This window comes from Callorhinchus milii, unplaced genomic scaffold (genome assembly GCF_018977255.1).
Source record: "Callorhinchus milii isolate IMCB2004 unplaced genomic scaffold, IMCB_Cmil_1.0 Scaffold14, whole genome shotgun sequence".
In the NCBI taxonomy this organism is placed as follows: Eukaryota; Metazoa; Chordata; class Chondrichthyes; order Chimaeriformes; family Callorhinchidae; genus Callorhinchus; species Callorhinchus milii.
In genome coordinates this window covers 13,371,090-13,398,937 of record NW_024704755.1, presented here as the reverse complement: position 1 = coordinate 13,398,937, position 27,848 = coordinate 13,371,090, and the positions used below count along the sequence as shown (strand labels likewise).

Sequence of the window (27,848 nt, the reverse complement as noted above, 5' to 3'; positions counted from 1 at the left end):
TAATGTAAACTGCTCAGCCTTTGGTATATGGTCATATAACCTGCTTAGAAATGCATCAGTAATTTTTATTGCAATCCAGCTTTCTCCTTTTACGAGTCCTACATTAAGTAATTGCAAAGTTACTCCTGGTATATTGACGTCTAATCAATTGGATGTTAAATATAAAATTGTCTACAAATGCTTGACAGCATTATCAGTGAGGTGCTTTGAGTCTTTTGGACTTTAAAGGAACTATATCAAATGCAAGGATTATTGTACTTGGTTTGAAACTCCTATGTGAGAGATGAAAAGGAAGCCTCATTTTGACTTGGTGCTTTCTTTCATTATTTCTACCCTATTTAAAGATATTCTTGTACAAAAGGAAGACTGGAGTCTGCAATAAGTACCAAAGCCACTGGATCTGTGGCCTCAATAGTGGTGGTGATAAATTGGCGAGACTTGTACCTTCAGTGATTCTGTTGTGTGCAACAACAAAAGCTATGTGACCTTAACAATGTGGAAACATCTTTGTGCTGCTCAGATGTTGTGCTGCAGCAAATGCAAGAATTATCACATTGTCAAGATGTCTCAAAGCGCTTCACAGGATTTTACTGTGAAGTGAGGTGACTATGTATTTGTGACTATACTGAATTATGGCGAATGTAGCAGGTGATTTATACGTGGCAATGTCCCAGAAATGGCCAGGAAGTGAATGACCAATTTGAAACGTGCCTTTCCCAAGTAAAGTTCCTGTGGGTCAGTTTTATGCACTTCTGGTTGCAGCAGCTTTTTGAATCTGTTTAGAAATACAGAGTGTGCATTGAGGTACTGTTGGAATTTAACCAGCTAAAACTGCATTAGTTTGTATGTAGTTGGGGAAGGTGGAGGCGATGACAGGAACAATGTGTTAGTATTGTAGTTTGAACCTAACCTATATTGTGTTAATAGCATGGCTTTACCGTTGGGACGCAATCCCCTTCCTCCTCCACGCTACATATGTTCCAGACTTTGTACAGTAGAAATAAATATAAGCAGCAAATTGCCAACTGAAGGAATGGCAATGTTGGTAAGTGGAACATCATTGGTATTCTCCTCCTGTTTGCACAAGAGTCCCTGGCCATGTAGTGTAGCCCTCTAGTGAAACAAGAGGCCCACAATATCTCCTCAGCAGTACGATGCCTTCACAGACGATTTCTTATTGAGACTTCACTTTACTTTGTCCTTCAGTATAAAGTTTTCTTCATTGTAGTTGGCTTTGTGTTGGACCAAAATCTGATTCTTTTAAATGATTCTTGGGCTCTGTTCCTTCAGAGCTTTTATTATCTCCTGATTATATAATGGAGCCCGAGTGCAAAGCAGAGAGTGCTTTAATTTATTACACTGATTTCTTTGTTGCAGTACAGAAGAGGTTGGCTTTGGTTCAGGACTGGTTTCCAGCACTGGCCTATTTTCCCTTAGCCTATGCATGCAGTTGACGTGCTATGCAGGGAGTGTGTTATATAGCTGGAGCGACCAAGAAATCGATAACACATTTAATATCAGTACTGGCTTCTGTTCATGTGGCTGCGGCATACTGCCTAGAACGTGCTGCATTGCAGAGCCTTATGAGAGCAGGTTAACTCTTTTCTGAGTGTTTAATATTAATTACAGAGGGCGTGCCTTTCCAGCGCTGCAGAATCAATTCTGGTCACCCTGATGTGCGTTCCTGATATTTAACAGTACCACAGTTGGTAATGCATTATGTTGAATGAAAAGACAACCCTTCTCATTCAGACCGACTGGAGTATTTGTGATGGGTTCTGTGGTGTAGAAAAAGCTTTTTAAGTGCAAATTGGCACCGGTTTTGCAGTTGCTGATAATTGTTCCCAAATCCAGCACAGCTAGAACCTAGTTAGTTTGACTTACGTTAAAGGTGAGTTGGCCATGCAGCATCACAGGTAGCAAATCCCTTTGAATCCCATCTACCCCAGTTATGTACATCTGTTGTAGAAGTACAATATATGGGATTGCAAAAGTAATCCCAAAACAATGCTTTCAGATAAACCAAGACAGCAGAATGAAAGGGAACAGGTTCACAATGGCAAAAGGCAATTTCAGGACGGACCGTGAATTCAATGATCCCCAATTGATGCACTTCTTCGAACAGCCTGGGGGTATGGCAGGCATTTAGTTTGGGTAAATGCTGAAACTATAATATTGCAATGTTATCAGATTGGGAGCATCACTGTAGAGTGCAGCCTTCACCTTTAAAGTATTCTTCCCTAATTATGGCAATTGGAAACTTTTCTGCAATTTAAAATCTCTTCCTGTGCATTTTCGCTTTGCAACCATTTCGCTGCCAATCCGCATTAAACCCCAGAAGTGAGGTGTTTCAAATAAAATGTCAACTACCCACGCCGATGCCTGTTTCTTTTTAATTGTTCTTTTTATTGAATAACTCTTTGGAATATTCCATAGCAAAGACTGGCTGATAACCATCTGCCTTGGAAAGCATTGCACAAAATCGTAGCAATAGCATCCTCTGCTGGTGATCATATGTTGCACTATTTCTCCACAACAAAGCACACTTGTAAAGCCATTTCTTGGAGAATGTGAGGAGATTCAGCAGACGAAGAGCACTGGTGTCAAAGCCCAAAACATGTCCTCCCTTGAAACCAGACTCAAACTGCATTAAATCAATGTGAAAAATGCAATATAAAAGGGCACATTATTACTTATTTTTTACTCGTAATAAACCCCCCTGTATTTTTCTTGCCCTTGAAATATCTAAAATGTCCATTGCTAATACTTTATACAGGTTTTAGATGAAAATGTTACACGTTGAGTGGGGAAATGACCTGACCCCAATCCCTTCCTACTGTTCACAACAAGCTGAGTCCAAAGGCAGCGAGAGGTGTAGAAACTATAAAATCTGTGTAACCCGAAATGTACTTGTTGGGAGTACGTGGTTCATTAGTAAATTTATAGGAACAATTTTTTTGAAAAAGGCCTGCAGCACTTTAAGGTTGTATCAATATAAAAGCCACCTGGGACAGCCACCACAGAATGCACTGGGCTATAACCTACTCTTGGCTTTTAGACTTATGGCCCCACATAAATGGAACCATAAATATGGATTTCCTTGTTTATGTTGGAGCATTAACTGTGAGTGTCGGCCAACCATTCAACAAAGGGAAGACAATATCAGAGCGCAGCCCGATCTCTTCACCCAGCACATGTGTATCTTCCAACATGGCTCTTGAGAATGGGTACCATAGCTATCATTCCTCTCCTTGATGCAGGAACCCAATTGCAGTACATCAGCTGCTGTCTAGTTGAGATCAGCTAACTGAGCACAAACAAGGCTTTGGAACCTGTGATCTGATCTATGTGATCCAGTGCTGCACCACACTTTCCTTTTACTCATCAGCCCATCAGAGGAGTTGTGAATCACCAGATTTTTATTAGCAGAAATAGAATATCATAGGACTTACAGGAGGTTGAATTATATGTTATCCTGTAGGGAAGAGGAGATGTTTCAGCTTGTAACCTGTGCACTGCTGGTTCAGCATTCAGCGTTTGTCTTTGTTTAACCTCCAGGAGAATGCAATAGATTTTTTGGAGAAATTAAAATGAAAGGATATTCACCTGAAGACTCAAAGCTGTTGAAGGCTTTTTCGGATCAGTACTAAAAGAACAAAGCTTAATGTTACCCGTGTAATTACATGCTTTAATATTGGAATATTATTTAGTAATTTATATTGCTTACCATGACCTTGAATACTGATATATTCCGCATGTTCTGATAGTTTGAGATGAAATTATTTTCAAATTTAAAAAAAAAAGCCTCACCTGGGTACAGAATGTGCAATTTATTCTGCGTATTCTTCTAGTTGTAGAAATATTAGGAATCTCTCATTGCATGTCATTCTCCTCACTTAGAATCAATTAGATGCTCTCATATTATTTTCTCAGTATCTTGAAATAAAATATTTTTATACTATTTGACACGGTATATTTTAATTGCACTTAGCTAATGTTGTCTTGCATATTAACATGATTCTGAATGGCATTCTGGTTCCTTTCTCTAGAATCTGTGTGGCATTTACTATGGACACAGACGGCTTTGGAGAGCTGCTGCAGCAGGCTGAGCAGCTAGCAGCCGAGACTGAAGGCGTTTCTGAACTTCCGCATGTAGAACGAAACCTGCAGGAGATTCAGCAGGCTGGGGAGCGCTTGAGGTCCAAAACCCTGACTCGGACATTACAGGAAACCGCAGATGTTAAGGCGTAAGTTTAAAAAGCTTGCATTTTGTCAGAAATTCTCTGCTTGACATATCATTTTTAACCCTAGTTTAAACATAATTTCCCACTAGATACATATAGATAATATACATAAATCGAATTTTCGACGTTTGCACTTTCACTATTCTTTATCAGAAGGCATTCAAACTGAAGGAGTAATTTTCTCTTTTAGGAAGGCAGGTATTTATGAAGAAATGCCTTCAGTTCCATGTGATGTGTATGCTATGGTTGGGGGGTAGGGGTGGAAGGTCGGGCTGGATCTTGAGATCAAAATTGGGTTCGGATTTCCAGGGACCTCACCGGGATTCTTGGATAATTCTTAGAGTTACTGGCACTCAACTGGCATTGCTACTGAGGCTCGGGGTTCAGAAGGAAAGTTTCCAGATTCATCAAGGGTTTGAAGAAATCCTGTTAGTTTTGGATGTCCAGCTTTGTAGTGAATATTGAGTTGCAATTTGAATTGGCTAAGTGTCCTTCACTTCTGGGACATGGATTGGAATCAAGCTTAGACTAAGTCCCTTTACCTTTTAACCTTTCAAGCACTTCTACACCGGGTATAATTGGGTTCAAGGTATGGTAAAGCTGCCTCTATGTTGCACAAACAGTGTGCTGACAGCATGGTGATGGGTTTCCGTATGTGTCGGACACCTGGCTCATCTCCCCCCAAAAGATTAATTGGTTGAAAATCTCTTGTGACTGATCACTAAAGATCCTGGAAGAATCCAGCTTCTGATTAGTGTGCAGGACAAACGTGACCTATAATGTGGCACTGCATTCTCTCTCTGCTGAGAGGGTGTTTTGATGGCTGATGTGGGAAATGGAAGATTTCACAGCGGTAAATTAGGGATTTCTTCTAACAGTATTGTTGATTGTATTTCAGTAAAGCATAATGGTCGGTGGGTGAAATTTTTACCCTGTCAGAATGCAAATTAGTTCTTTTTTTCTCAAAGGGAATTCAGGAAAGGGTAAAGGTGGGTGTTTGAAATGTTTATACTCTGCCCAGTTGAACTGGCAGTGCAACAATGAAGAGACTTAAACGATTTTTTTTCTCTAATGCATTTCGCCACCAATACTCTATTAAGCTGAGTGACAGCACTGTTTGAGACAAGACTCGGCATATTGTTTGTGCAACATAGAATCAGCTTTACAATGCATCTAACCCATATTATACCTGGCATTAGAGTTTTTGACTCAGACACTGAGAGCACGGAATGGAAAAGAGTGACATCGAGTGTGTTCAGCTTAACAAGCATGAGGGAGAAGGGAAGAGACAGTATGGGTAAGGGAAATAGGAAAGATAGAAATAGGGGATCGTGTGGAGTACAAACACCAGCACAGACATATTCGGCTGAATGGCTTGTTTCTGTGCCATATTGCTCTGTGTAACTGTGCAAGCACAGAAATTGTCAAAAGTCAGAAAATAGGGGAGTAATTTTTCAATCTATACTTTTTATTTAAATATTGATCAATTTTGGTTTTCGTGATAAAAGGCACCTTTTAGCTCATTGATTTCTGCTCTGCTTGTGAACTCCATTGCCTGGATCTTCTCTCACAACCTCAATAATGATCCCATCTGTTGTCCTTCTGGAGCTTAATGCCTGTAGTTGGAAAAGCAAATGATCTTTTTAAACCTAAATGAGTTAATTATGACAGAATATGCTAAATCACTTTTCATTCAGATTTGTTTAGACACTACTTTTGTCTTTAATGAAATCCTAAATTGTAGGTTTTATATATCCATCTTTTTACAATTGCCTTTCTTTTACTTTTAAGTCATCTTGTGCTGCATACACTGCTGTTACTGAGAGAGCAGCCAACCTGCTTACAGGACTCTGCTAGTGCTGTGCTATAATTAGCAGCCACAGAGTGCAATGAAGCAGCCTGGGGTGATCCACACATTAATTCCCTCTCCATCCCAGCAGTCACCCAGTGAGCCATCATTTCAGAGTTGGAGGATTTTTCCTAGTCTGGGTTGTGCTTTCCTGTGGGGATTCGTGGGCCAGATTGGGTTCCAAAATCTCCTCACAGTGTCTTGGTATGCAAATATGTTGTGCCAGGGCACTGCTGCCAATGCTTCTATTCTGTTTTGACAGCATATAATGAACCACTTATTGTAACATATGTGACCCCTTTGCACGTGTGCTTGCTTGATTAGAAAATCCAACGAGGAAAGAAATTGTCAATGTTTAGTTGCCAATAATAGCTAACCAATTACGTGAAAGTGGAATGATTGGCGATTGTTGATTTGGAAGTTGTGGCAAATGTTTTCCTGTTTTTCTCCACACAGTTCCATACTTCTAGGCTCCAAAGGGTTAGATATATCGCACATCTCTCAGCGATTGGAAAGTCTTAGTGCAGCTACAACCTTCGAGCCCCTTGAACCAGTGAAGGACACTGATGTACAGGTAAATGGAAACGCGTTATTTGATCTACCTTTTTACAGCAGTTGGAAAGTAAATGATCACTTTAATAATAATAATAATAATAATCCTTGCATTTGATATAGCGCTTTTCACGTCGGGAGGACGTCCCAAAGCGCTTCACAGAACACACTGTAAAGTGAATTGACTGCATATTTGTGGGCGAACGCGGCAGCCAATTGCGCACAGCAATGTCCCACAACCAGTCGTAGATTGAAAATGACCAATTTTTATTTTTGGTTTTGGAGGGATTATTATTAGGCTCTGTGTGGAGTAAGGAAACTTGCCCAAGGTTTCGCCCTCTGCCTGGAATTAAACTCAGGTCTCTCGCTTGCAAAGCGAGTGCTCTAACCACTGAGCTACAGGACTCTGTGAAGAACTTTTGTGGTTAAACGACCACAACTTGCATTTGTATAGCGTCCTTCAGGGTGGCGTCTCGGAGCGCTTGACTCGTTAAATTTTTTTTAAAAAGTGCTCAGTGTCTTTCCTGGTTGATGTCTAAATGCTTATTCATCAAATGGGCAGTCTGGTCTGCTGCAGAATTCATGGGCATCAATGTTCTCTGAGACAAGCTGACATAATGCTTTCAGTCTTTCCTCCCCTGCTGAGGTGTGGGATGGCTCGCTTATGCATGGAATTTCATTCAGTTGCCCAGCTGAGACTTAGAGAATTGCTCCAACTCAGACAAACTCAGGTTGTGGGCAGCCCTGGGACTGCAATGTATGAGTGTTCTGCTTGGGACCAAAGAATTCAGGGATTTTGATCTCCGGAGCTGTTTTATACGCAGTTTAGAACTTCACATGTTTTGAGGCAAATTTTGCTGTTTTAAAACCTACAACTTGAAACCGAAATTAAATTCTGGGACTTTCAAAAGATATTTCAGAATGGTACAGCTTTTGCGCAGAGGGAGAATATAGATACCTGAAAGACAGTTACAAATCTGTGGTCTGAAAACAGGGGAGAATGTTGAATAAGCTTAACTGTTTTGTAAGTCACCTGAACGCCTGAGATGAATTAATTGACCCTTAGCCCGGGGCAGATTCAGTGAATATTCTTTCCCCTGGGTCAACAGTTTTGTAAGCTTCTGTGTGATTATGCTGAAAATAGCACTAATAATATTCAACATCAGGAATAAGCTTTATAACTAAGAATAATTCTAAACAACAAAACACTGGCACAGATTTTAAAAATAAATTTAAATACTATTTGAACTGCCTCCCTTTCTCTTCCTTTCCTATATTGCCTTTACCCAGAGGGTAGTTAATAAATAATACTTGCATTTCATATAGCATCTTATCATGCCATTGAGACGTCTCAACGTGCAATTTACATTTATATAGCACCTTTCACATTGGGAGGTCTACAATCCTGCGAACTGCTTTGAGATATTTTGATTATGTTTTGAGGAGCTATAACAAATGCAATCCAAATAATAATAAAAAACAACCTTACATTTGGTATATTAATGCCTTTTACATCAGGAGGATACCCCAAGGCGCTTGACAGTCCTGGTACTGAGCTGGAGAGGGGAGCTGAAGGGGTGGGCATTACCTAAGGCATAGTCAAAGAGAAAGATTTTGAATCAGAACCTGAAAGAGGTGAGGGAGGGGGCAAGTCAGAGGGACTTGGGATGAGGTTCTAGAGAGTGGTGGCAGAAAGGCTGAAAAAGCCTGACTTCTGATGGTGGGATTATTATTTTATTAAAGTGCTGGAATTTCACACTGAGTCGAAATGGAAAGATCAATTGCCATTTTGGGGGTAGCTCTGCATAGAACTGATGCAGAGTGTCACATCTACAACGTTATGCTTTCTGCATATTGAACACATTCTGATGGTTTTATAGCAGTGTTTAGTTTTATTGCTATTTTGTGCTAGTTGAGAAAATGATCAGTACAAAATTTGCATTGAATTATAAACTGGATTATTTGATGGATATAAATTCGAATAAAGGCCTCAATAGTGTTTAAATTGACAAAAGTAGGGTAATGGACCTTTCAGTCCGTTGTTTACAAGCCCAATGGGAATAGAAAATCACCATGTCCAAAATTTGATGTATATATGGTTTGTTTCCTGTATTGTGATAAACTGGTATTTGTAGGACATAAATAAAAAATGGAACAAGGTGATTCCTTACCCAGACAATAGCCTCTCTAAGATTATCCAGCCATTGTATCAAGGTAACCTATTACAGCCTATAGGGATGTTGCTGGATATTGACAACAGTTAAAGTAAAGAGGAACCACAGCCTGCTTCCAATGGTGATCCAATACAAATGGCTCTATGCTTACATTCATATTATTATTAGATGTCTTGATTAAGGTTCAGCTAATATTTCTTATTTTAGGATGAATTGAGGTGCATTGAATTGGAAAGAAATCTAAAACTCATTGTTTATTAAAATGCCATTATTACAGAAATTATAGCCCACGATGTGCCATTGATCCACTGAACTAATGTTTTTCCAGAGGAGTTAGATGCCAAATCTTTGCTCATTATAATAATAATAATCCTTGCATTTGATGTAGCGCTTTTCACGTCTTCTAGACGTCTCAAAGTGCTTGACAGAATATACTGTAAAGTGAATTGACTGTATATTTGTAGGCGAAATGCAGCAGCCAATTGCGCACAGCAGTGTCCCACAAACAATCTTGGATTGAAATGACCAATTTATTATTGGGTTATTTTCTTGAGCATTCCCATGCTCTTTTATATTCTAGTACTTAGCCAATTCCTATTTAAATATTATTATGGTCTTTGCTTAAGTAGCCTCTTATATCTAAGCATTCCTTGTTCTAATAACCTTCTGCATAAAATCATAATCCTTGCATTGGTATAGTAATCCTTCATGTCAGGAGGATGTCTCAAAGTGCTTCACTGTAAAATGTCGTGACTATATTTTGTGGTGAATACAGCAGCCAGTTTGCACACAGTAATGTCCCACATACAGCCATGAAGTGAATGACTATTTTTCTCACGGGGATTTTTGCCCAGACACCAGGAGAAATTTCTTTCTCTTTTCTGATGATGATATGGGATCTTTAGTATGCACATGAATAGGCACAACCTTGGTTTAACATCTCATCCGAAGGATGGCACCTCCAACAATACAGCGCACAACCCCAGTACTACATTGGAGTGTCAGCATGGGCGATATGAGTTCCAAGTCCCAATGTGGGGCGTGAAGTCTTAGCTTTGACTCGGAGGCGAGTGTGCTACCAACTGAACTAAGCTTCCAATGGCAGGACAGTAATAGCCTGGGTCAATTGGTACAAAATGTTGCTACTTCACATGATGGGTCCAAGCACTTTATAAAAGGGGGCTCTATTTCTAGATTGTGATATCTAAAGTCAATGATTGTAATGATTTTGATAGGCGAAACACCAAATGTTGACACCTGGTGTTAGGTTATTTCAGTGTTTGTGCACTGCTGGATTTTGCCAATAAAACGTGTAATGATTGGATAGCAATGTATGTGACTGATTGACATGCAGGACTTTGACTCAGGGAAGAATAGAAGCACTCACAGACAATGCATGGATTAAGAGTCAACAAAGGCAGCATGAGACCTTCCTGGAAAAGCTCTCAGGCTTTCACATTCTGTAACTCTTAATAGGTTTGCAGTAACCTCTGGAATGTGCCAGTTCCAGTTTTAATCTGATTTAATTGATTAAAATTTGGCAGCAATCATTTACTAAAATGTTCTCGTGCCATTTTACATTGCACCGAATAAAGTCTCCATTAATGTTCAAACATAACCTTCATTGGGTGAATATCAGCAGTTTTCAGGCCAATAGAGCAAACAAACATTAGAGGAAACAAAATGTCCTGTCTGGAGTGCATCTTGTGTCAGCTGACTTCAATGTTAAACGCTTAAATTGACAGCAGAACAGGGCAATTTCAAGCTTCCTGGGATGACTGATTTCAAAACGTTTTAAGCTAACGTTGTGCTTAGACAAACATTTCTGTTGCAATAAATTTGGAATCTATATTAGCATTGCCCTTATTCTGTGCTTCAGGTATCAAGGAAACAAACTCGGCTCATAATGCTCTGTCACTTGCTCCTTATTTCATGAGTTTGCCAGATGCACTTTGATGAAAGGACCTTGTATGTTGAGCAGATGGAGTATCATTTTAAGGGCTTTGTCATCATCTGAATCTTTGAATTAACACAGCACTATACCCAAGGACAGACTTCAAAGAGCACATTCAACACTGTGGCACTTGCTGCACGGTCTATACACAGCTACGTAATCAACAGCCTTATTTCGTTGCTTTATCCAAGACCTCAGACCATGATCCAGTTAATAAGAAGGTTGCAAAAAGTCTTTCATAGTTTTCTGCTCTGGCCCTGCAACAACTTCTCACTGAACCTCAATAGAACTCCAGTGATATGGGTGCTCTCCATGCTATGTAAGTCATATTTGACAATTAACCTGATCTCAGCAAATTGTAGATTTCTATTGGGGTCTGACATGATCTGTTATCTAGTTTCTTTTTTTTTTGCTGTATCATGTTTTCCTAGAGTTGGAAATAAATAGAAATTTTAAATTTCAAAGGGCTTTTGTGTTTCTATAAATCTACTCTGTAGCAAAAACAAAAATCAATATTTTTTGTTAATGCCTGCAAGAGTGAATTTTGAATTCAATTATATTTCAAAAGCTCATTGCTGTAACAGAATTTCCTTTTCCATTTTTTTTCTTCAATGAGATTGCACCAACCTTTTAGTTCCAATTAGATCTCAGGCTAAATTACATTCAGCTTGTAAAATATGTGTTGTTAAGTTGCTTTCTGGATGCTCTTTGGCTATGTTTAGCTGAAACTCTATCTTGCCGATCTTTTACATAAAGCTGTTATTCCTTTTCATGAGGGGATTTTGTTTCGTCAGTTCCGTAAAATGTAAACTCCGAGTGATTACCCGAATGGTCTGCTGATCGATTGGAGTCTTGAGAATATAAAACAGCACTGACTTTGATCAGTTTTGAAGTTGTAAAATTGACGAAGGAGAGATTTAGGAGCTCTTTAAGTGATTGGGTGGAATAGCAATGAAATTTTAAGTTCAGAAGGTAAAGCTGCATCTTAGGAGTACAACAACTTGCATTTACATTGCGTTCTTCACACTATAAATAGTCTCAGAGTGCTGCACAGTGATGGGGTTGGGCATCGAGCAGAGGAGGAGGCGACCAGGACTTGAGGTGGCATTTAAAGATAGAGGGGGCGAGGCAGAGGAATGCAGGCAGGGAGTTCCAAAGTTGGGGGCGTAGTGGCTGAACGCACAGCTGTTGATGGTGGTGCGGAGGAGTGGCAGCAAGCTTATGCCAGCTAAGCAAAGGGGGTGGGCAGAGGAGTGGAGGGCAACTAGGTCACAGAAGTAGGGAGGTGGAGTATAACTCAACCAAGTTATAGGTAGAAATCACAATAATTGCAAGCAAATTGGATACGTTACTGTCCTGTAATTCTGATTACATTGAATTTCACTGTACTTGTACTTACTGTCGGCAGGTCACAGATAAGAAGATCCTCCCCCACATCCCAGACAATAACCATTCCAACACTGTACCAATATTCAGGTTGTCTGGGTAACTTCTTACAGCTAAAGGGATGCCCCAAATATTGACCACATAAACCTTTGATATGGGGATTGATTGGGGCAAGACAAGATGGAATTAATCTGTGGTTCTCTAAGGGTTAAGTTTGGAGTCACAAACTTGTCTGCCAGGAGTCCTGCAATCCAGGATATGAGATTGTTGAGGAAAGTGCACAGCTGACATTCATACTCAGTCCATGAGAGGAAGACTAATAGAATTAGCAGTGTGGTCAGCTTGTTAGTCTGACTATGAAAAGGCTAAATGTCCATTATAGCATCCAGAAAGCCTACGCAGATGATTAACAGTGATGATTGGTAGATTATGTGCTTAATGTAGAGATGGAACCTTTTGCATGTGATATTAGATGTACCAGCCTCAGTTTATAGCACTCCAGAGTCAGAAGGTTGAGGGTTCAAGCCCCACGTTGGAATTTTGAGCTCATAGTCTGGGCTGTTGGAACTGTCGTGCTTTGGATGAGGCATTAAACTGAGGTCCTGAGAGACAGAGTTCAGTCAATGTCAATGTCAAACCTTTTATAATCTGTTGAACAGCAACGCAGCAATTGGTGAACGACTCTCGTGAGGAGTTGGTGGTGGGAAGCTGAGCTAGAAGGGGAGTGAGTAAGCAACGCAGGTTGGTTATAGGGAGCTTGTTCTGAGGATGCAAATCTTCTGGATGGACAAGCCCACAGTAACTGCCGCAGGTGGACCAGTTAAGCAAGGTGCTTGCCTTTATATCCTTTATATTTGGATGAATAATAATAATCCTTGCATTTGAGATAGTGCCTTATCACATCGTTGAGATGTCTCAAAGAGCTTCACAGAATAGACTGTAAAGTGAATTGACTGCATAAGGACGAAATGGAGGAAAAGGTTATCTTTACCAAAAATGCTTTCGGGTCAGGCTATTCACATCGAAGCTTGGTGAGATCGTTATTGGAATATATTCAATGTTCAACAGCTTCTTCACAGGACTTGATACTGTCAGACTTTGATCCAACGTTTGTAAGACTAGAATGCTAGTTAAAAGGCTGAGGATAACTACGACTTTGTACAGTAATTTCTCCACTGGAGAAATACTTGTTCAAAACGTGCACGTTTTCGCTTTAAAAGCTTTGGAGCCATAAATCAGTAAAAGTTTATTAAGTGACATCCCTTATTTTAATATCTCCATCCTGATTTGTGAAATGGTTCTTTGATTGCATTCAGTACTGGTGCTGCACTGATAACAAAATTGGAATAAACCAAACATAACAGTTTAAACACTATTTTCAATGCAAAAAGGCCCAAAGGTTCTAAAAGCGTTTAAAATTATCACTTCTATCCAGGGATTCCACCCATCAATGGATCATTTAGCAACTCATGTAAGTGACTAACATTGTAAAGTTTTACAATTTATACCTTCACAAAAAGCTAGCTCCCTCCCCCTTCTCTCCTGCTTCCTGTACAGAAAGTTTCCTTGCACCAAATTAGTTGAGAGTTCCTGCATTATGTTCCTGGCACGAAGAGCTATGGGTTTTATTCTCTTTCCTGACTTTGTTTGAAATTAAAATCAAAACTCTCTTCTACGTGTAAACCTGTGTTTAAATAGCACAGTTGGATCCTTGTGTTTAGTTGGTCAGGATAGACAACTGGAGAAGACCAGGAAAGGTCATTTAAAGGTGGACTCAGGCACAGAATACGCTATTACCATAACGTTTACTGGCTTCGTGCTATGTGAGCTTACTGACTTTTCCATCTATGTATCTGTTTGCCTGTGAACAAATTGATGTGACTAGTATGCCACAGAACTTGCAATATACTAGCACTCAATACGTTTGGTCAAATGGTTTGAGGATGGTTTACTGGTTTGAGAATGGAAGTTCTTAGTTTAAAAAAAATCCTGTTGGCTTTCTAATTATTGCTTCTCTTCCTACAGTCTAATGGATTTCTGAAAGTCTTCACCAATCCTTTGAATGTGAACGGTTTACTCTTGTGTATACAAAAAGATTTTTTGGCCCATGCCCATGTGCTATTAATATCTTGTTGCTTTTCCTCTCCTCTCTGAAATTTTTCCCCTCCTATCCTTAGTACGTTGGGGTACAGTTCCAAATGCACTAGCAGCTCCCTGGTTCATTGGGGAATGGGATATCCTGGACATGAGCTCAGACAGTGTCTTGTCAGATTTGTGGCCATGAGAAGTCATTAAAGCTGAACTGTATCTTGTGTTGACTTATAATAATAATCCTTGCATTTGATATAGCGCTTTTCACGTCTTCTAGATGCCTCAAAGCGCTTCACAGAATATACTGCACTCCATCCGTGTTCCAGCAGGGATCACTGAATAGTAGACAGCAGTGGCAACCCTCATCTCAGGGGCAATTGCACACCCTAGCTGATTTCAACTGATTCACTGCAGCCCAGGGATGGAAGCAGGGACTACTCGGCTCATCTTTCGATTCTCTCAAATAAATTGGTCATTGGTTTCATGGCTGTTGTGGGGCATTATTATATGTAAATGGGCTGCTGTGTTTGCCTACAAATCCACAGTCCCTTCACTTCACAGTAAATAATGTGAATTACTTTGAGATATCCTCCTGACTTCAAAGGTGCTATTTTTCCAAATGCAAGGATTATTATTATTCTGTTAAATTGATGCAGTAGATTCACCCCTCTTCCTCCAATCCTTGGTTTTAAGATTTGATACTGATTCAGGGGAAAAACATTCCTTTGCTGCAGTTGACTCTCCCTTGCTGCAAAGTGCATTTTGTTATTGTCGTATTAAGATAACTGATATGTAAAATGCTGAATGTTGGTTGTGTTTTGCTTGCCAGCTGACATTAAATTTGAGACTCATTTGGGAAACACAAACCTTGAGTTTGACCTCTCTGGAGCATTTTGTGTGCCCTGTGCTGATTCTGTTTTAAGAGTTCACCTTGAACAATTTGAGGCACAAGAATTAATTTAATATTAGGTTGCTACCTTTCACGCCAGAAGGACATCCCACGACCCTGGACGGTCAAGGGTTTGCACCCGAGCTGCGGGTTGGAATCAAGGGGGTGGAGGACAAGAGGGGTGGGAGGATGGCTCGGTGAGGTGGAGAATGCATCTATGAATAGTAATGATGTCTGTTTTTGAATCGTGTCATGGACTCTTTAACGTCCACCTGGACCCCGAATGACAATGCAGGATTCTCCCGTATTGCAGTAGAGAGTCAGCCTGGACTAGCAGTTCAAGCTTTGCATCAGCTAAAGTCCTGATTTGGAGCTTGAACCAGCCATGTCTGTAAACCAACAGACTGCTCCTGACCAAGTCAATCTGAGATATTTATTGAAAACGGTTGTTATTTCAGTAGTATTCAGGGATTTAAATTCTAGGCATGTGTCCATTTTAATGTTCCATTTGAGTGGATCCAAGTAATTGCTAATGGCTACTGGGGTGTCTGCACTGCACACGTGTGTATACTGTTACATTAGCTGCAGTTAAAACAGTGCTCTAATAGTTATTCACTTCCCGTGATAATGACCGTACTGAGGCTTCATCACCAACTAAAGCCCTGATGAGTTTCAGTGCACGTCTCGCAGTCAGCCGGTCTCTGGCTGTTTTATCTCTTTTTGTTTAATTATAATACTGTAAAATGGATGCAATTGGAGCGCTACATCCCAGTTCACATTCTGAGATTGCGATTTTGCTTCTGATAATAATCCTTGCATTTGATATAGCGCCTTAGCATGTCAATGAGACGTCTCAGAGCGCTTCACAGAATATATTGTAACGTGGATTGACTTGTATTTTGTGGGCGAGGAAAGAAGGAAAACTTGCATTTTATAGTGCTTTGTCACGTTGAAGCAAATCAAACGGCTTCACAGGTAATTATTGTCAAGTGGAGTCACTATTTATGTAGGCAAATGTGGCAGCCATTTAGACCAGGGAAAAAAGTTTCACAAAAATCCATGGGGTAAATGACCAATTAATCTGGAGAATTGTTCTGCCGTGACACTGGGAGACAGACACCTTCTCTTTTTGAATAGTGCCCTGGGATTTTTAACATCCATCTAAATGGGTAGACAGGACCTTGGTTCAGCATCTCAGCCAAAAAATGGCACCTCTGACTCTGCAGCACTGTATAAGGAGTGTCAATCTATGCTGGGAACTTGATCCCACAACCTTCTGACCCAGAAGAGTGCTGCCATCCAAACCAAACTGACATAGCCCTCAGGGCAAAAATAACGTACTCTTAAAATGGTTTGCTGCTCCTATCTGGTTGTTTGCTATTTTTCAGAGGAACAAACAGATGTGAAAAAGGGTTTGTGACATTTCTAGATGCTGCTCATTTCCGCTCACTGTAATTTATGCAGTGCAACAGCTGCCATTTTGAATCATCTTGTTTTCAAAATGAAACATGTAACTGCAGCTTATTTCTTATTCCAACTCCAAGAATTAAAAAGGGCATTTAATGTAAATATTTAAAGCCTGTGATCGTTTAAATAGTGCCACCTTGGTTTAGCTCTGTCTAAAATTATTTCGGTGTCACTTTAATTATTTCAGTGTGGATCTATCTATTCCAGTAGAAACACGTGGGAAAGACACGTCGAGCCAGTACATAATTAGCAGATAATGATTCTGTAGCAAAATGTGACCACCTGACCCATACATTGGGATGATGCAGTGACCTCCAGAAAGCAGGTTTTAAGTAAAGATGATCTTTTGCCTGTTGACTATTTTACTCTTGGAAGCCTTCACAGGTTAAGGAAGTCGTATTTTCCAGTCTCCTTGTAGAGATACTTTGGGGAGTTTCTGGCATCTAGGCTGATCATCTTAACGAAAATTCGTACATTTACAATAGCACCTTTCATGTCAAGACAACATCTCAAAGCGCATCACAGGATATACTCTAAAGTGGATTGCCCGTGTTTCTTATGGACAAATCAGCAGCTGACAGATAAGTCTCTTAATTTCAGGAAAAGCGCTCAAATTGCTGGAGTGATGCAATGTTATATTGTGATGGGTGCCTGCAAAATACACAGTCACTGCACTTTACAGTAAATTCTGTGAAGTGCTTTGAGACATCCTCAAGTGAAAGGCACTATACCAAATGGAAAGACTTGGATTGCTTGTTTGCATGTTGTCTAGACAAGCTAAGGAGTGATTAACGTGACAAACTGCTGCCCGTCTCAACTATACAACAGTATTTAGTAAATCGTTTTCAGTTCTGGATGGTCAGAAGCATTCAAAGGTGAATATTTACTCTTGTAAGTGAAGTGTGTAAGTGGCTCAGAATTTCTCAATTTGATTATTGTCTTGCACAGAAACCATAAGATTCCAAAGATTAATGTGATGTCTTATAAATTAATTTATATGTTTATTGTAAGGGCAGAAATTATTAAGATGCCCCTATCCATGTATCTAACACTGAGTATTAGACTCGACTAACTTGCACTGTAGGTAACGCACAATACAATCTGAATTTTATTTTGCAGTTACAGTTACAATTTACATTTATATAGCTGTTTTCACGTTGGGAAGATATCCCAAAGCACATTCACAGAGCTGCTTGTACAGTTTTGTAGCTTGAAGCTTACTTTNAAAAAAAAGGAATTTAAACGACCAGTCGGTGTCCAGATCAAGGGGTTAAATAAATCATCATCTGAATTCCAATTAAATGACTGCTTTGAGTTATTAATTTATTACTGTTAAGTGCTGAAGCCCGATGGCTGCAGTGTTTGGGAAGCATTGCACTGAGACGTCTTGAAGGATTAACCTGTTTGATGAAATCGCGGGCAACTTTTTGAGAGATAATTTTCAGTTTATTAACAATATTGAATGTGGCCAATCTACCACAGTCAGGTATTGATGCATTGGTGGGAGCAGCAGCTGCCACGGCATCACAGAGGTTACAGGGATGAGGCTGCTGGGAACACTTCCCAATTAAAGCTCCCAGCCTCAAGCGCTATTAGATTTTGCAGTGAGCAGATAATGACAGAACTGCGAGATTCTTATCCCATCTACAAGGGAGAGAAGTGCAGAACTGCAATTGAATTGGGGGGACTTTAGCAGCTTCAGGTCTCATAGTGCCATAGTACCGATGCAGCTTGTTTGAATTGTTCTTTCAATTAAAGCAAAGGGTTTGTGACACGCTTCTATCTATTGTGCACAAGGTGTAATGTGCCCTGCCCGTGTGTAACGCTTTGTAGTGGAAGTGTCGAACAACTCTAGATATTAGAAGAGTGGACATGGACAGAAGGGAAGTGAATGCAACACTTTAGTTCCCAATAGCTAATGCTTCTCCTCAAAAGTCTTAAATTGTTCCTGTACTTAACAGCTACTGATCTACCCAAGTGATATTTCCTCTCAATAAGGTACAGCTAGTCTATACATGCTCCATATGCAGTAATAGGTTTTTTTAAAAAAGACCAGTCTGTCTGATCAAAAGCCCTGTTGTAAGCATCAGAACAACTAAGGCATCCCCTGTGAGTTCAGACAGATGGTGGATACCTTTTAAGCGACTCATTGATTGCCGATTATAAAAAAAATGCTGCCTAATCTGGGTCTATAAACTGGGGGAGTCGTAATTCAGGTCTTCTAGCTAAACTGTAACCACCGTGAAGTAGAGATTGAAAATGGGAGGTTCGTTTCAAAATTGTCCTTGGTCTTATTTTGATCAATTCAAAAAAAAAAGGTTCCAGAAGAGTTCTATTAATCCAGCTATTTTGGAAACCTGTGGACAAAGGTTGTGTGGGCGTCAAAGAGCCCATCCTGTTCTGGTGGGTCACTGCTAATACAGTAGCTCTACCCATAATATTATTAATAATGCTTGCACTTGATATGGAACCTTTCACATTGGGAGGATGTTTCGAAGCACTTCACAGAATTTACCTTACAGTGTTGTCCAGTGCTTTGGGACGTCCCCCTGACGTGAAAGGCGCTCTATTAATGTAATTTTGTTGTTGTTGTGATGAGGCAGCCAATTTGCACTCATCACTGACCTATAAACAGCCAGAAAGTGATTGTACGGGTGTGGAGCTTGAACCCGCAATCTTCCACCTCAGGTGCGAGTGTGTTCCCAACTAAGCCAGGCTAACGCATCCTACCCACGAAAGGAGAAGATTTTTTCTTTTTGCCTCTTCCTCGGTTATTTTGACATCTTATCTGTCTCTGCTGTATTTCGAGGATGCCAAATTAGTGAAAATATTTGTCTCACTTGGCACGAGATGGGAGCTGCCAAGTCAATGAGTAAGAATGACATCCCATTCCTTACCTATAATTTGCCTTGTGATGTTCCCAGTTTTGTGAACCAATAGCAATACACTGAATTACACTGTTTAGGGGAATAAGTTAATGAATTTCCTGACAATATATGCGCTAGCGTGGATTCGAAATGGCCATTAAATTGCCTTTTTATTTACCTTGTGGTTTAATTTCTACTGCTGACGGTGTAGATAACTGTGTGGTCCTAATTTTCCAAGTCCCTATATCCTGGTTTAATTGGACATGCAGCTTTTACAACATTTCAAAGAGCTAGACAGTTGTGCAGTAGCAAGCCCGGCAAGGGGCCATTGCAACAGCACTTCAAATAAAACAATCATACTCCTGTCTTTGCATGTATGCATAGCGGCTGGGAACAGCGGCAGTAAATGTTACGTTCTACAGCTTTAATCCTTGATTCCTTTAATCCTTAATGTGCCAATAATATTGCAACCCTCCTTGGGTCAGCAGGTTTGACACTGGGAAGATTCTGCATTGCTTATCCTGATGTAGTCACACCAGGAAGGTATTTAAAACCATTTGTAAAGACAGTATATTAGTGGCAGGAAGGAAGTAGATACAACACTGAAAATATTTCCCTGTAAACCAACTAATGTTTCTCCTTAAAGGACTTGTATTGTTCCTATACTTTATAGCTACTGTTCCATCCCCAGTGACAGTTCCTCCCTATAAATTGGCAGATACTCTTTATGTTCCAGCAATAGCATTGACTGATTCAGTGCTCTTGCAAACTACACCTTTGTGAAACCCATTTTTCAGCATTTCAATCGCCAGCAGCATTGACTTAGACATTTGTACATGTATATCATTTGTATTCTCTGTCCTTCCTTACTCACGTCCTCCCGACGTGAAAGGCGCTCTATAAATTGAATCTTGTTGTTCTTGTTATAACCAAATGAGAGAATGCAGTAATCTATGAGCCTGTGAAGAGGTTAAGTTCTCCCCTCTGCTCCTTTTTAAAAAATAAAATGCACATTGTCTATAGACTGCACAAAGAGCAAAGAATTTGTAAAATCCAAGTTGTTACCATTACACTTACTGATTAATTAATTTGATGTAGCACTTTAATATAGCATTTGATGTCGTGCCTTATTGCGTATTCGAGGCGTCTCAAAGGGGCTTCATAGAATAGACTGTAAAGTGAATTGACTGAATATTTTGTGGGTGAAATATGCTCATTTCCTACATTATATTTCTGATCCCTTATTGTGGGAGACCAGGATGCTCAAGGTCAGATCAAATTAGATGAAGTACAGAACTGAGAAATTGATTCACGCTGTGAAGATATGGCTTGTATTGCCCTCTGCTCTGAGTTGATGGACTTCTGACGACTACCAGCAGCATTGATGTCCTGGTATTCAGCTGTTAGTGGACCATGCTGTGAAATTCAAAATTCCTAATCTCTTCCCTCTCCCTCCAGTTGCATCTCAGTAAGGCTGCACTCATTGATATTGTCTCCTTCATTCAGAATGGCTGAAAGCCTATTGAACTACTTAAGTGTTGGGAAATCCAGAATTATTAGGAGTTATTTTGTGGGCGTTTGCTCACAAAACACACTTTACAGTAAATTCTGTGAAGTGCTTTAGGATGTACTCCAGACGTGAAAAGCACTAACGCAAATTAGTATTTTTATTATTATTATAATATCATCGCCAAAAGAAATCGCTGGGAGATTTGAAAAAATATTTAATGCAAAAGTTACACAGAGGTGGTTTAGAATATGGACTACCTTAGCAGAAGTTGAAATCAAGTTCATAGATGCATTTAAAATGGAACTGGATTTAAGCAATGAAAATGCCCATGAGGAAAAATATCAAAGGGGAATGAGCAGCCAACTATCCCCCAAATAAAATTAGTCCTTCATTTCATGACTGTTTGTGGAACATGGCTGTGTGCAAATTGGCTGCCATCTGCGCCTACAAAATATACAATTATTACACTGTACAGTATGTCCTGTGAAGTGCTTTGACACAGCTACCTGATGTGGAAGGCACTATATCAAGTGCAAGTAGTAGTATTTTGTGGGAGGGATGACTGAAAAGGAGGGGAGGACTTCAGGAAATCAAACCGGATTTCCCCAAAGCTTTTACCTGCTTCGTTAAAAAGCTAGACATTGTACTAAATGTTGAAATGCTGTCCAGCTCCTTGGGACGTCCTCCCGACATGAAAGGCGCTACACAGATGTAATCTTGTTGTTTTAATAATCCCTGTGAAGTTAGTGTCTCTGATCTGCCATCATTCTTTCAATTCCCCCTACCCAACATACACACACAGTAAATTCCAATTCTGGCTTTGAGTCAAGTTTGGATGGAAAACTAATAATGCTGACTATTCACTTTAAATATTAAAGTAAGCATATTGATTAATCTCCACAATATTGTTGCACTTATTGTACTCTGACCATTCTGACAAGGCTGATCAATAAACAAGAGGATGCTGTGCAGACTCGTGCTTGGACGTTTTTTATTGCTGCCCTATGTTGGCGTCCGCAACGGAGGACCATCTCCTTAAAAGTGCTCTGGATATTAAAATGAAGTGGTGAGGCAGGCAGTAACCGTAGCTGGTGTGATCTGCTGCATTGAAGTAGTTTGCGAATAGGGTGTCAGGCGTTTTTGCTCTCCCCTAATAAACTGCCTTTGATTGTATGATACGATTACAAGTGGGATTTACAATGGTAAAAAGACACCATCAGCAGGTCAGACAAAGAGCGCTTGCATCGACCTTACCCACAGGTCTTTAATAAATCACAAGGGAGAAAAAAAGAAATCTTTTTAATAGGGGCTGAGGCAGATGATGCATTTAAAAAGCAGAAGGATTGTGTTACCCACTGAGTGTGTGTGGAGGTGGGTAGGAATGGAGGGGCGGGAGTGGGTAGGGGGTAACATTTACGCTAATAACTTAATGGTAGCCTCAAGCTGTTGCCAGGTCAGATTCATTAGTTGCTGACGCGGATGTGCAGACAGACGCGCGCTGTACTGGAACATGAACTTGCTCAGCTGCAGCGTGCGGCTGAAAGCTGCTGTGTCACTGGCATGGAGGAAGGAGTTAGCCCAAGAGTGAAGCGGCCATCCTTTTTTTTAAATCGATTTAATGCTGCAAACCTTCTCTCAATGTTTACGTACCTCTTTATATACGTTTTAGGAGGTATTTTGATTTTTTTTCCCCCTTTTTTGACCATCCCTCACTGTCCGTTGAACCTGCATACTTTTAGCATTAAATATGTAGCTTGTAGCATCCTGACGATTTCAAATTGTCGCTGTGTTTTTGTGCGTGCATAGAAAGAGAGGGAATGAGAATGATGTTTCTTTCCTTGAAGAAGATATTTCATTGAGTTCCTTAATTTCACTAAAATAACTCATTGAATATAACCACTTTACATCCCGTTTGCTTTCATTTCATTTTGTAGATCTCTTGATTGTATGCTGGCCACTTTAATAATAATACAAATAATCCTTGCATTTGATATAGCACCTTATCGCGTTGTTGAGATGTCTGAAAGCACTTCACAGAATATATTTTAAAGTGGATTGACAGTGTATTTTGTGGGCAAAATTAAACCTATGAAGTTCTATTAGTGTCAGAGTTTGTACCTCGACACCATTCATCCCGATTACAGAGCAGCCTCAGTGTGTGGTTGTGATACTCTACAGAAATACTTGTGCATGCAATCTGGTTTGTCCTCAAATGGGTGGGGTCACTGCTGGGAATGAAACCATTCCTCAATTTTGGGTAGCGAGTAGCAGCACTGAGCTCCACCCAGATTAGGTACAGCAGAAGGCCAGGTGTGGAGTAACGCTCCCTTTATTTTGTTTTAACCCTACTCTGCCTTAATAGCAAACTCGGCAGTAAACCTTTGTGTGAGCTTTCCAGTTCCCAAAGAAGCTATCCTTATGTCCCTTCCTAAAAGAGAGAGTTTGTCAGTAATTTTGTACTAAGGTGGCTGCTCCCACCTGAAACCTATGTTCAAACATCCAACATTCAGGTTTTCGGAACTGCCAAGGCACAGGAGGAGAGGAATTTTTATCCTGTCTGTTGCTTTCATACTCAAATAACTCAAATCTTAGGAGAAAATGGCAATGTAATATCTTCGCCTCTCATAATGCCCAGTTCCCTCTGAGTTATGGAGGAAAGGAATCAGAGAGAGTTTCCCCTCCTGATTGCTAACATGACCTCTCTGCTTGAAAAGGTATTTATGGAGATGTTGAGTAAAGGCAAGCTGTGATGGCCTACTCTTAACTTGCACGGTCGAGACACGTATGTGAATAATGAACATTCAGGTGCGATGCTGGAGGGTGACCAGTACCTGTTGAGCTGTACCTAGTAGAAGGAAGAATTGAGTCAAACACAGTCAGTAGAGGAGTTGAAGGGAGAAAATTGCTAAGGCAAAGCTTCAGTAATCAGGAGATCTGAAGTTTCTGATAGTGGAATCCTGCCTTTGTGAGTGACTGGAAACAATTATATATACAATACAAAGAAAATCCAACTCTATTTACGGTCTTACATTCTCTGAAATTTCATTATATTTCACAAGACCTACTAAACCCAAATTCATCTGAAAAATAGACCAAGTAGAATGTTTTGGCCCGGCTGTAGGATATGTATCTTGAGAAGCTGTTGCGATATTTTACATTGTGATTTATAACGGCACAAATTCAAGAATAATTTTACTGACGTTTTAAAATGACAGGGGAATTGAGACTAATTATGTGTACACAGCTTATCCCTCAAATCACAGTGGTCCAGGAGTGGCAATCTTCAATTAGTATAGTACAGGTTTATGCTCCTGTGCTCTCACCAGCTAACCAACAGCATTACACAACAAAAGTTCAATGGATTTGTGTATATTTTCAATCTAACAAGAAGTACATTGTTCATAGAATATTGAAACGATTAATCGAAATATAATGTGAATTATACTTATAATAATAATCCTTGCATTTGATGTAGTGCCTTACCACGTCATGGTGATTTCTTAAAGAGCTTCACAGAATATTCTGTTGTAACTATGTATTTTGGAGGTGAACGCGGCAGCCAACCTGTGTACCGCAACATCCCACAAGCAGCAATTTTGCTTAGCTTTGCAAGAAATGAACATGAGCACTGCCATACTTGTCAGTGTGCATAATATCATAGAAAATATCGCCCTCGGATCCGAATTGAATGAGTGCTTCCGAGAAGTTTCTTTGGCTTTCTGCAGTTTAAGTGTTCCATCGCCTGATTGCATTAAGTATACTAACTGGCCTGATTTGGATCTCTCCAAAGCTGGCTTTCACAGTAGATTTGCTGTAACAGCTCTACATCTCAGATGTAACCAACACTCTGACCTGGAACGCATTATTTATCTGACCAGCGCTACAAGATCGTAAATGCACCAGTTCAATACCAGAAAGCGTAAAACCACAAAGAATTGAAAAGCTACCTCTTCAAACTCAAATCAGTTTGGGACTATCATGACCTCTTGCTCGGAAACAGTGCTATTTTGTAACTGGATTGCCACAAGGGCAAATGGCACAAATATTTTGTACTTGATTATATATGTGGTTATATCTATAAATTTGGATAAAATACAAGAAATAGATCGAGATCCAAAACAGCTAGAGAATCGCTTTTGTTCCATTACTGCCCAACAACTCCTGAATCACTCTTCAAGAGACATCCATTGCAGTTGTCTTTAAAATCTCTGGTGCCCGTAACACACAGTTATGAAACACATTGTGTGTGGCAAAGGATAATTTTAATGTACATAGTCTTCTGTAGCATGCCCGAATGGGTGGATTGTATAGACAATGGTACAAGATTTTTCTTTTTAGATGCTACGTTTGGAAAATACAGATTGGAATGTGAGAAGGGGCTAATGCTGATACCTAGCAGTACATCCATGTGTTCTTTATTGTGTTTAAAAGGACAATGACTCGCTGATTCTATATTTCTGATCTGTCCCTGGCTAGCAGTTTACAAAAATAATCTGATGGTTTGTGACATTAGTGCCCGGTTGTAGCTGCATAAGGGAAGGGAGGCGACACCATATCTCTCTCCGTTCCATGCACTGTGACATATGCTAATAAAGTCTTTAAGAAAATAGCTTCACATCTGCGCTTACATTGTGCAGCTCCCAGTGTTGCATCATTCTGCAGCACCATTTACCTCATTAACAAAACATGACAGCTAAAAGGATTATTAGACTGATTTCAAGGCAGGATGTCGGAAGTCATCAAAAATTTCCATTAACATAAATTGCATAGGGCGGGGGAGGGAGGTGGGATAGAAAAAAAGGTTGAATCATCTTTCCTTCCCCCACCCTTCTCCCTCCCACCCCTTCAAGTTTACGTGGTACAGTCCTTCAACAATACAAAATCCCTGTGTAACGCTAAAAGCGTAGCACACACACAGCAGCCGGCTTCAGATTGCTAGGGTGCTTTCGGAATTCGGTTTGCCGTGCTGTACAACAGCTGAACTGCAGTGCATGCATTTGTGAACTCGCCTGAGCTGACTGTCAGCTCCCCAGGCACCAAGCAGCTTGTTAATTATGTTCCCGGACTGTTGACTGTATCAACAGTTCCAGGAATGCCGGTGCTCTTTCCCCCCCCCCCCCCCCCCCCCAACCACCGCTGTATGACTGATAGCGGCAGCACCGCAATATACATCGGGCAGAATCTGAAGCCGGTCTGGAGCCGAGTGCAGATCAGAAAGGCCGTGAGGTGCATTAGCTGTATTTAGTAAGAGCACCGGCAATCGTCTGACCAGAGTGGAGTCCCTCCAAGCCCGTCCACTGAATCAGTATTAGTTTCTTTTTTTCCCCCAAAAAAGTGTATTCTCCAGGTAGGAAAATTGATATTCAACTTATTTCTTCTTACCGTTGCTGTGAGGAAAGCAGAGTGCAGGGTGGGGTTGAATGCGTCTTCTAGCCGAAAGCTACGTATTGCGTCGTTCTGCTGATCATTTGCCATTTTCAATTGTTCTGTGTTAAGGAGAGCGCTGAGGAGTAAGTATCGTGAGCTCTCATGTCTTTATAACTCCAGATATGTTTATTCTTTTTGTTGAAAAAGAATTCCTCAGCATATGGGAGGAGTTTGCTTGGTTCCATATAGTAATGAGTAGCCTTTTTTAATGCGATTTCTTTGTCAGGTTTTCTAATGACCCTGGTAATAGCAACTGTACAGATGCTGGGCGAGTAATGTTAATCTTATCGTCTGACTACAATCTTTATTTCTCCTTTTGTCCCTGATAGCTGCACGTCGGTAAACTGTATTGATGACTCAAAGTACTGACTGTTACTCCCATCTTTGTCCCTTTCTCTTTGCCTTCTGCTCCCTGTTCTTTGTACAAAACTGCTACCTTTTGGTCCAACACCTCAGTAAAATTGTCGCTGAGGAGTATTTAACACAATGATATAATTCCGCCACGGTCCTTTTAGGTCTGGTGAGGAAATTCCTCTACTGAAAACATAATGTGGAGGGCAAGCCGCATTTCATTAACCAAAAGAGAGGCAAATTACAGCATTATAAAGGGTTGATGTATATTGATGTTTTAAGAGATGCAAATTGCCTTTGATAATATGTTTTGCTCATTGGGTTACAATATAAGTTCATGTTAATAGTTAATATTATTGGTTTCATTCAAATGCTTGTATATAAAAAAATTGCATGGAGTCTTGCATGAGAGTAAACTGGTTGCAAAACATTTATCTCCAGTGCTGATAAGTGCTCATTTTTATTCAGTCGCTGTGTTTGTCAATTTTAAGTTTGAAAATAGGGTGCGCCCTTCCTAGGGAAAGGGGTCTGGGGGAGGGAGGGAGGGAAGGAGCCTGGAAGGAAGTATATATTCAAAGATATTCTAATCACCCATTGTTCAAAGGACTTGCCGCTGAAGACAAGGGTGTGTCGAATAACTGCGTCACATATAGCCTGGTTGCAGTTTGAGACCATTTCTCTGTTGCGCGTCTAGATTATTCGCATCGTTGCTTTTTTTAAAAAAAAAACAAGGTGTGCAGTTTGGAGAAAGCAGTGGGAGCAATGCGCATGGGGGAAAAATTGCAGTAACAAAGCAACACGCCAATTCTGATTTTTACAGTTGTCGATTACAGGACCATTTAGAAATTGACGGTCTGGACTGAAAACGGATGCGGCGGAGGACGCCGAAACTGCTTTAAGATTTTTTTTGCATTAAAACAAAACCTGTTCCAAGTGCTGGAAATGGCGGCCTGGCTGACGCGCCATTTTAGAGTCCAAAACTTTCAACTTTTTGCAGCATCACCCTTGCAATTGGTATGCTGAGAGACGAGTCATTGTCCAATGGGCTTCTAAGAGACGGGGTGGGGTCACTTGAAGGATTGCTGCA

The 27,848-nt window shown here is 40.3% G+C and overlaps 1 protein-coding gene across 3 annotated transcripts in view; it reads left to right on the top strand.

Annotated features, from left to right (window-relative positions):
* Positions 1–27,848, top strand: part of nup93 (nucleoporin 93) — a 60,070-nt gene that overhangs the window by 5,620 nt on the left and 26,602 nt on the right. The window contains exons 2-3 of one of the 3 annotated variants that reach the window (XM_042340266.1): positions 4,050–4,247; positions 6,550–6,667. In XM_042340266.1, coding sequence (XP_042196200.1) covers positions 4,069–4,247; positions 6,550–6,667 — 297 coding nt within the window. In that variant the 5' untranslated portion in view covers positions 4,050–4,068. Of the gene's footprint in view, positions 1–4,049; positions 4,248–6,549; positions 6,668–10,907; positions 11,093–26,371; positions 26,494–27,848 lie in introns of those variants that run through there. The other 2 variants (XM_042340268.1, XM_042340269.1) reach the window with 2 other exon arrangements.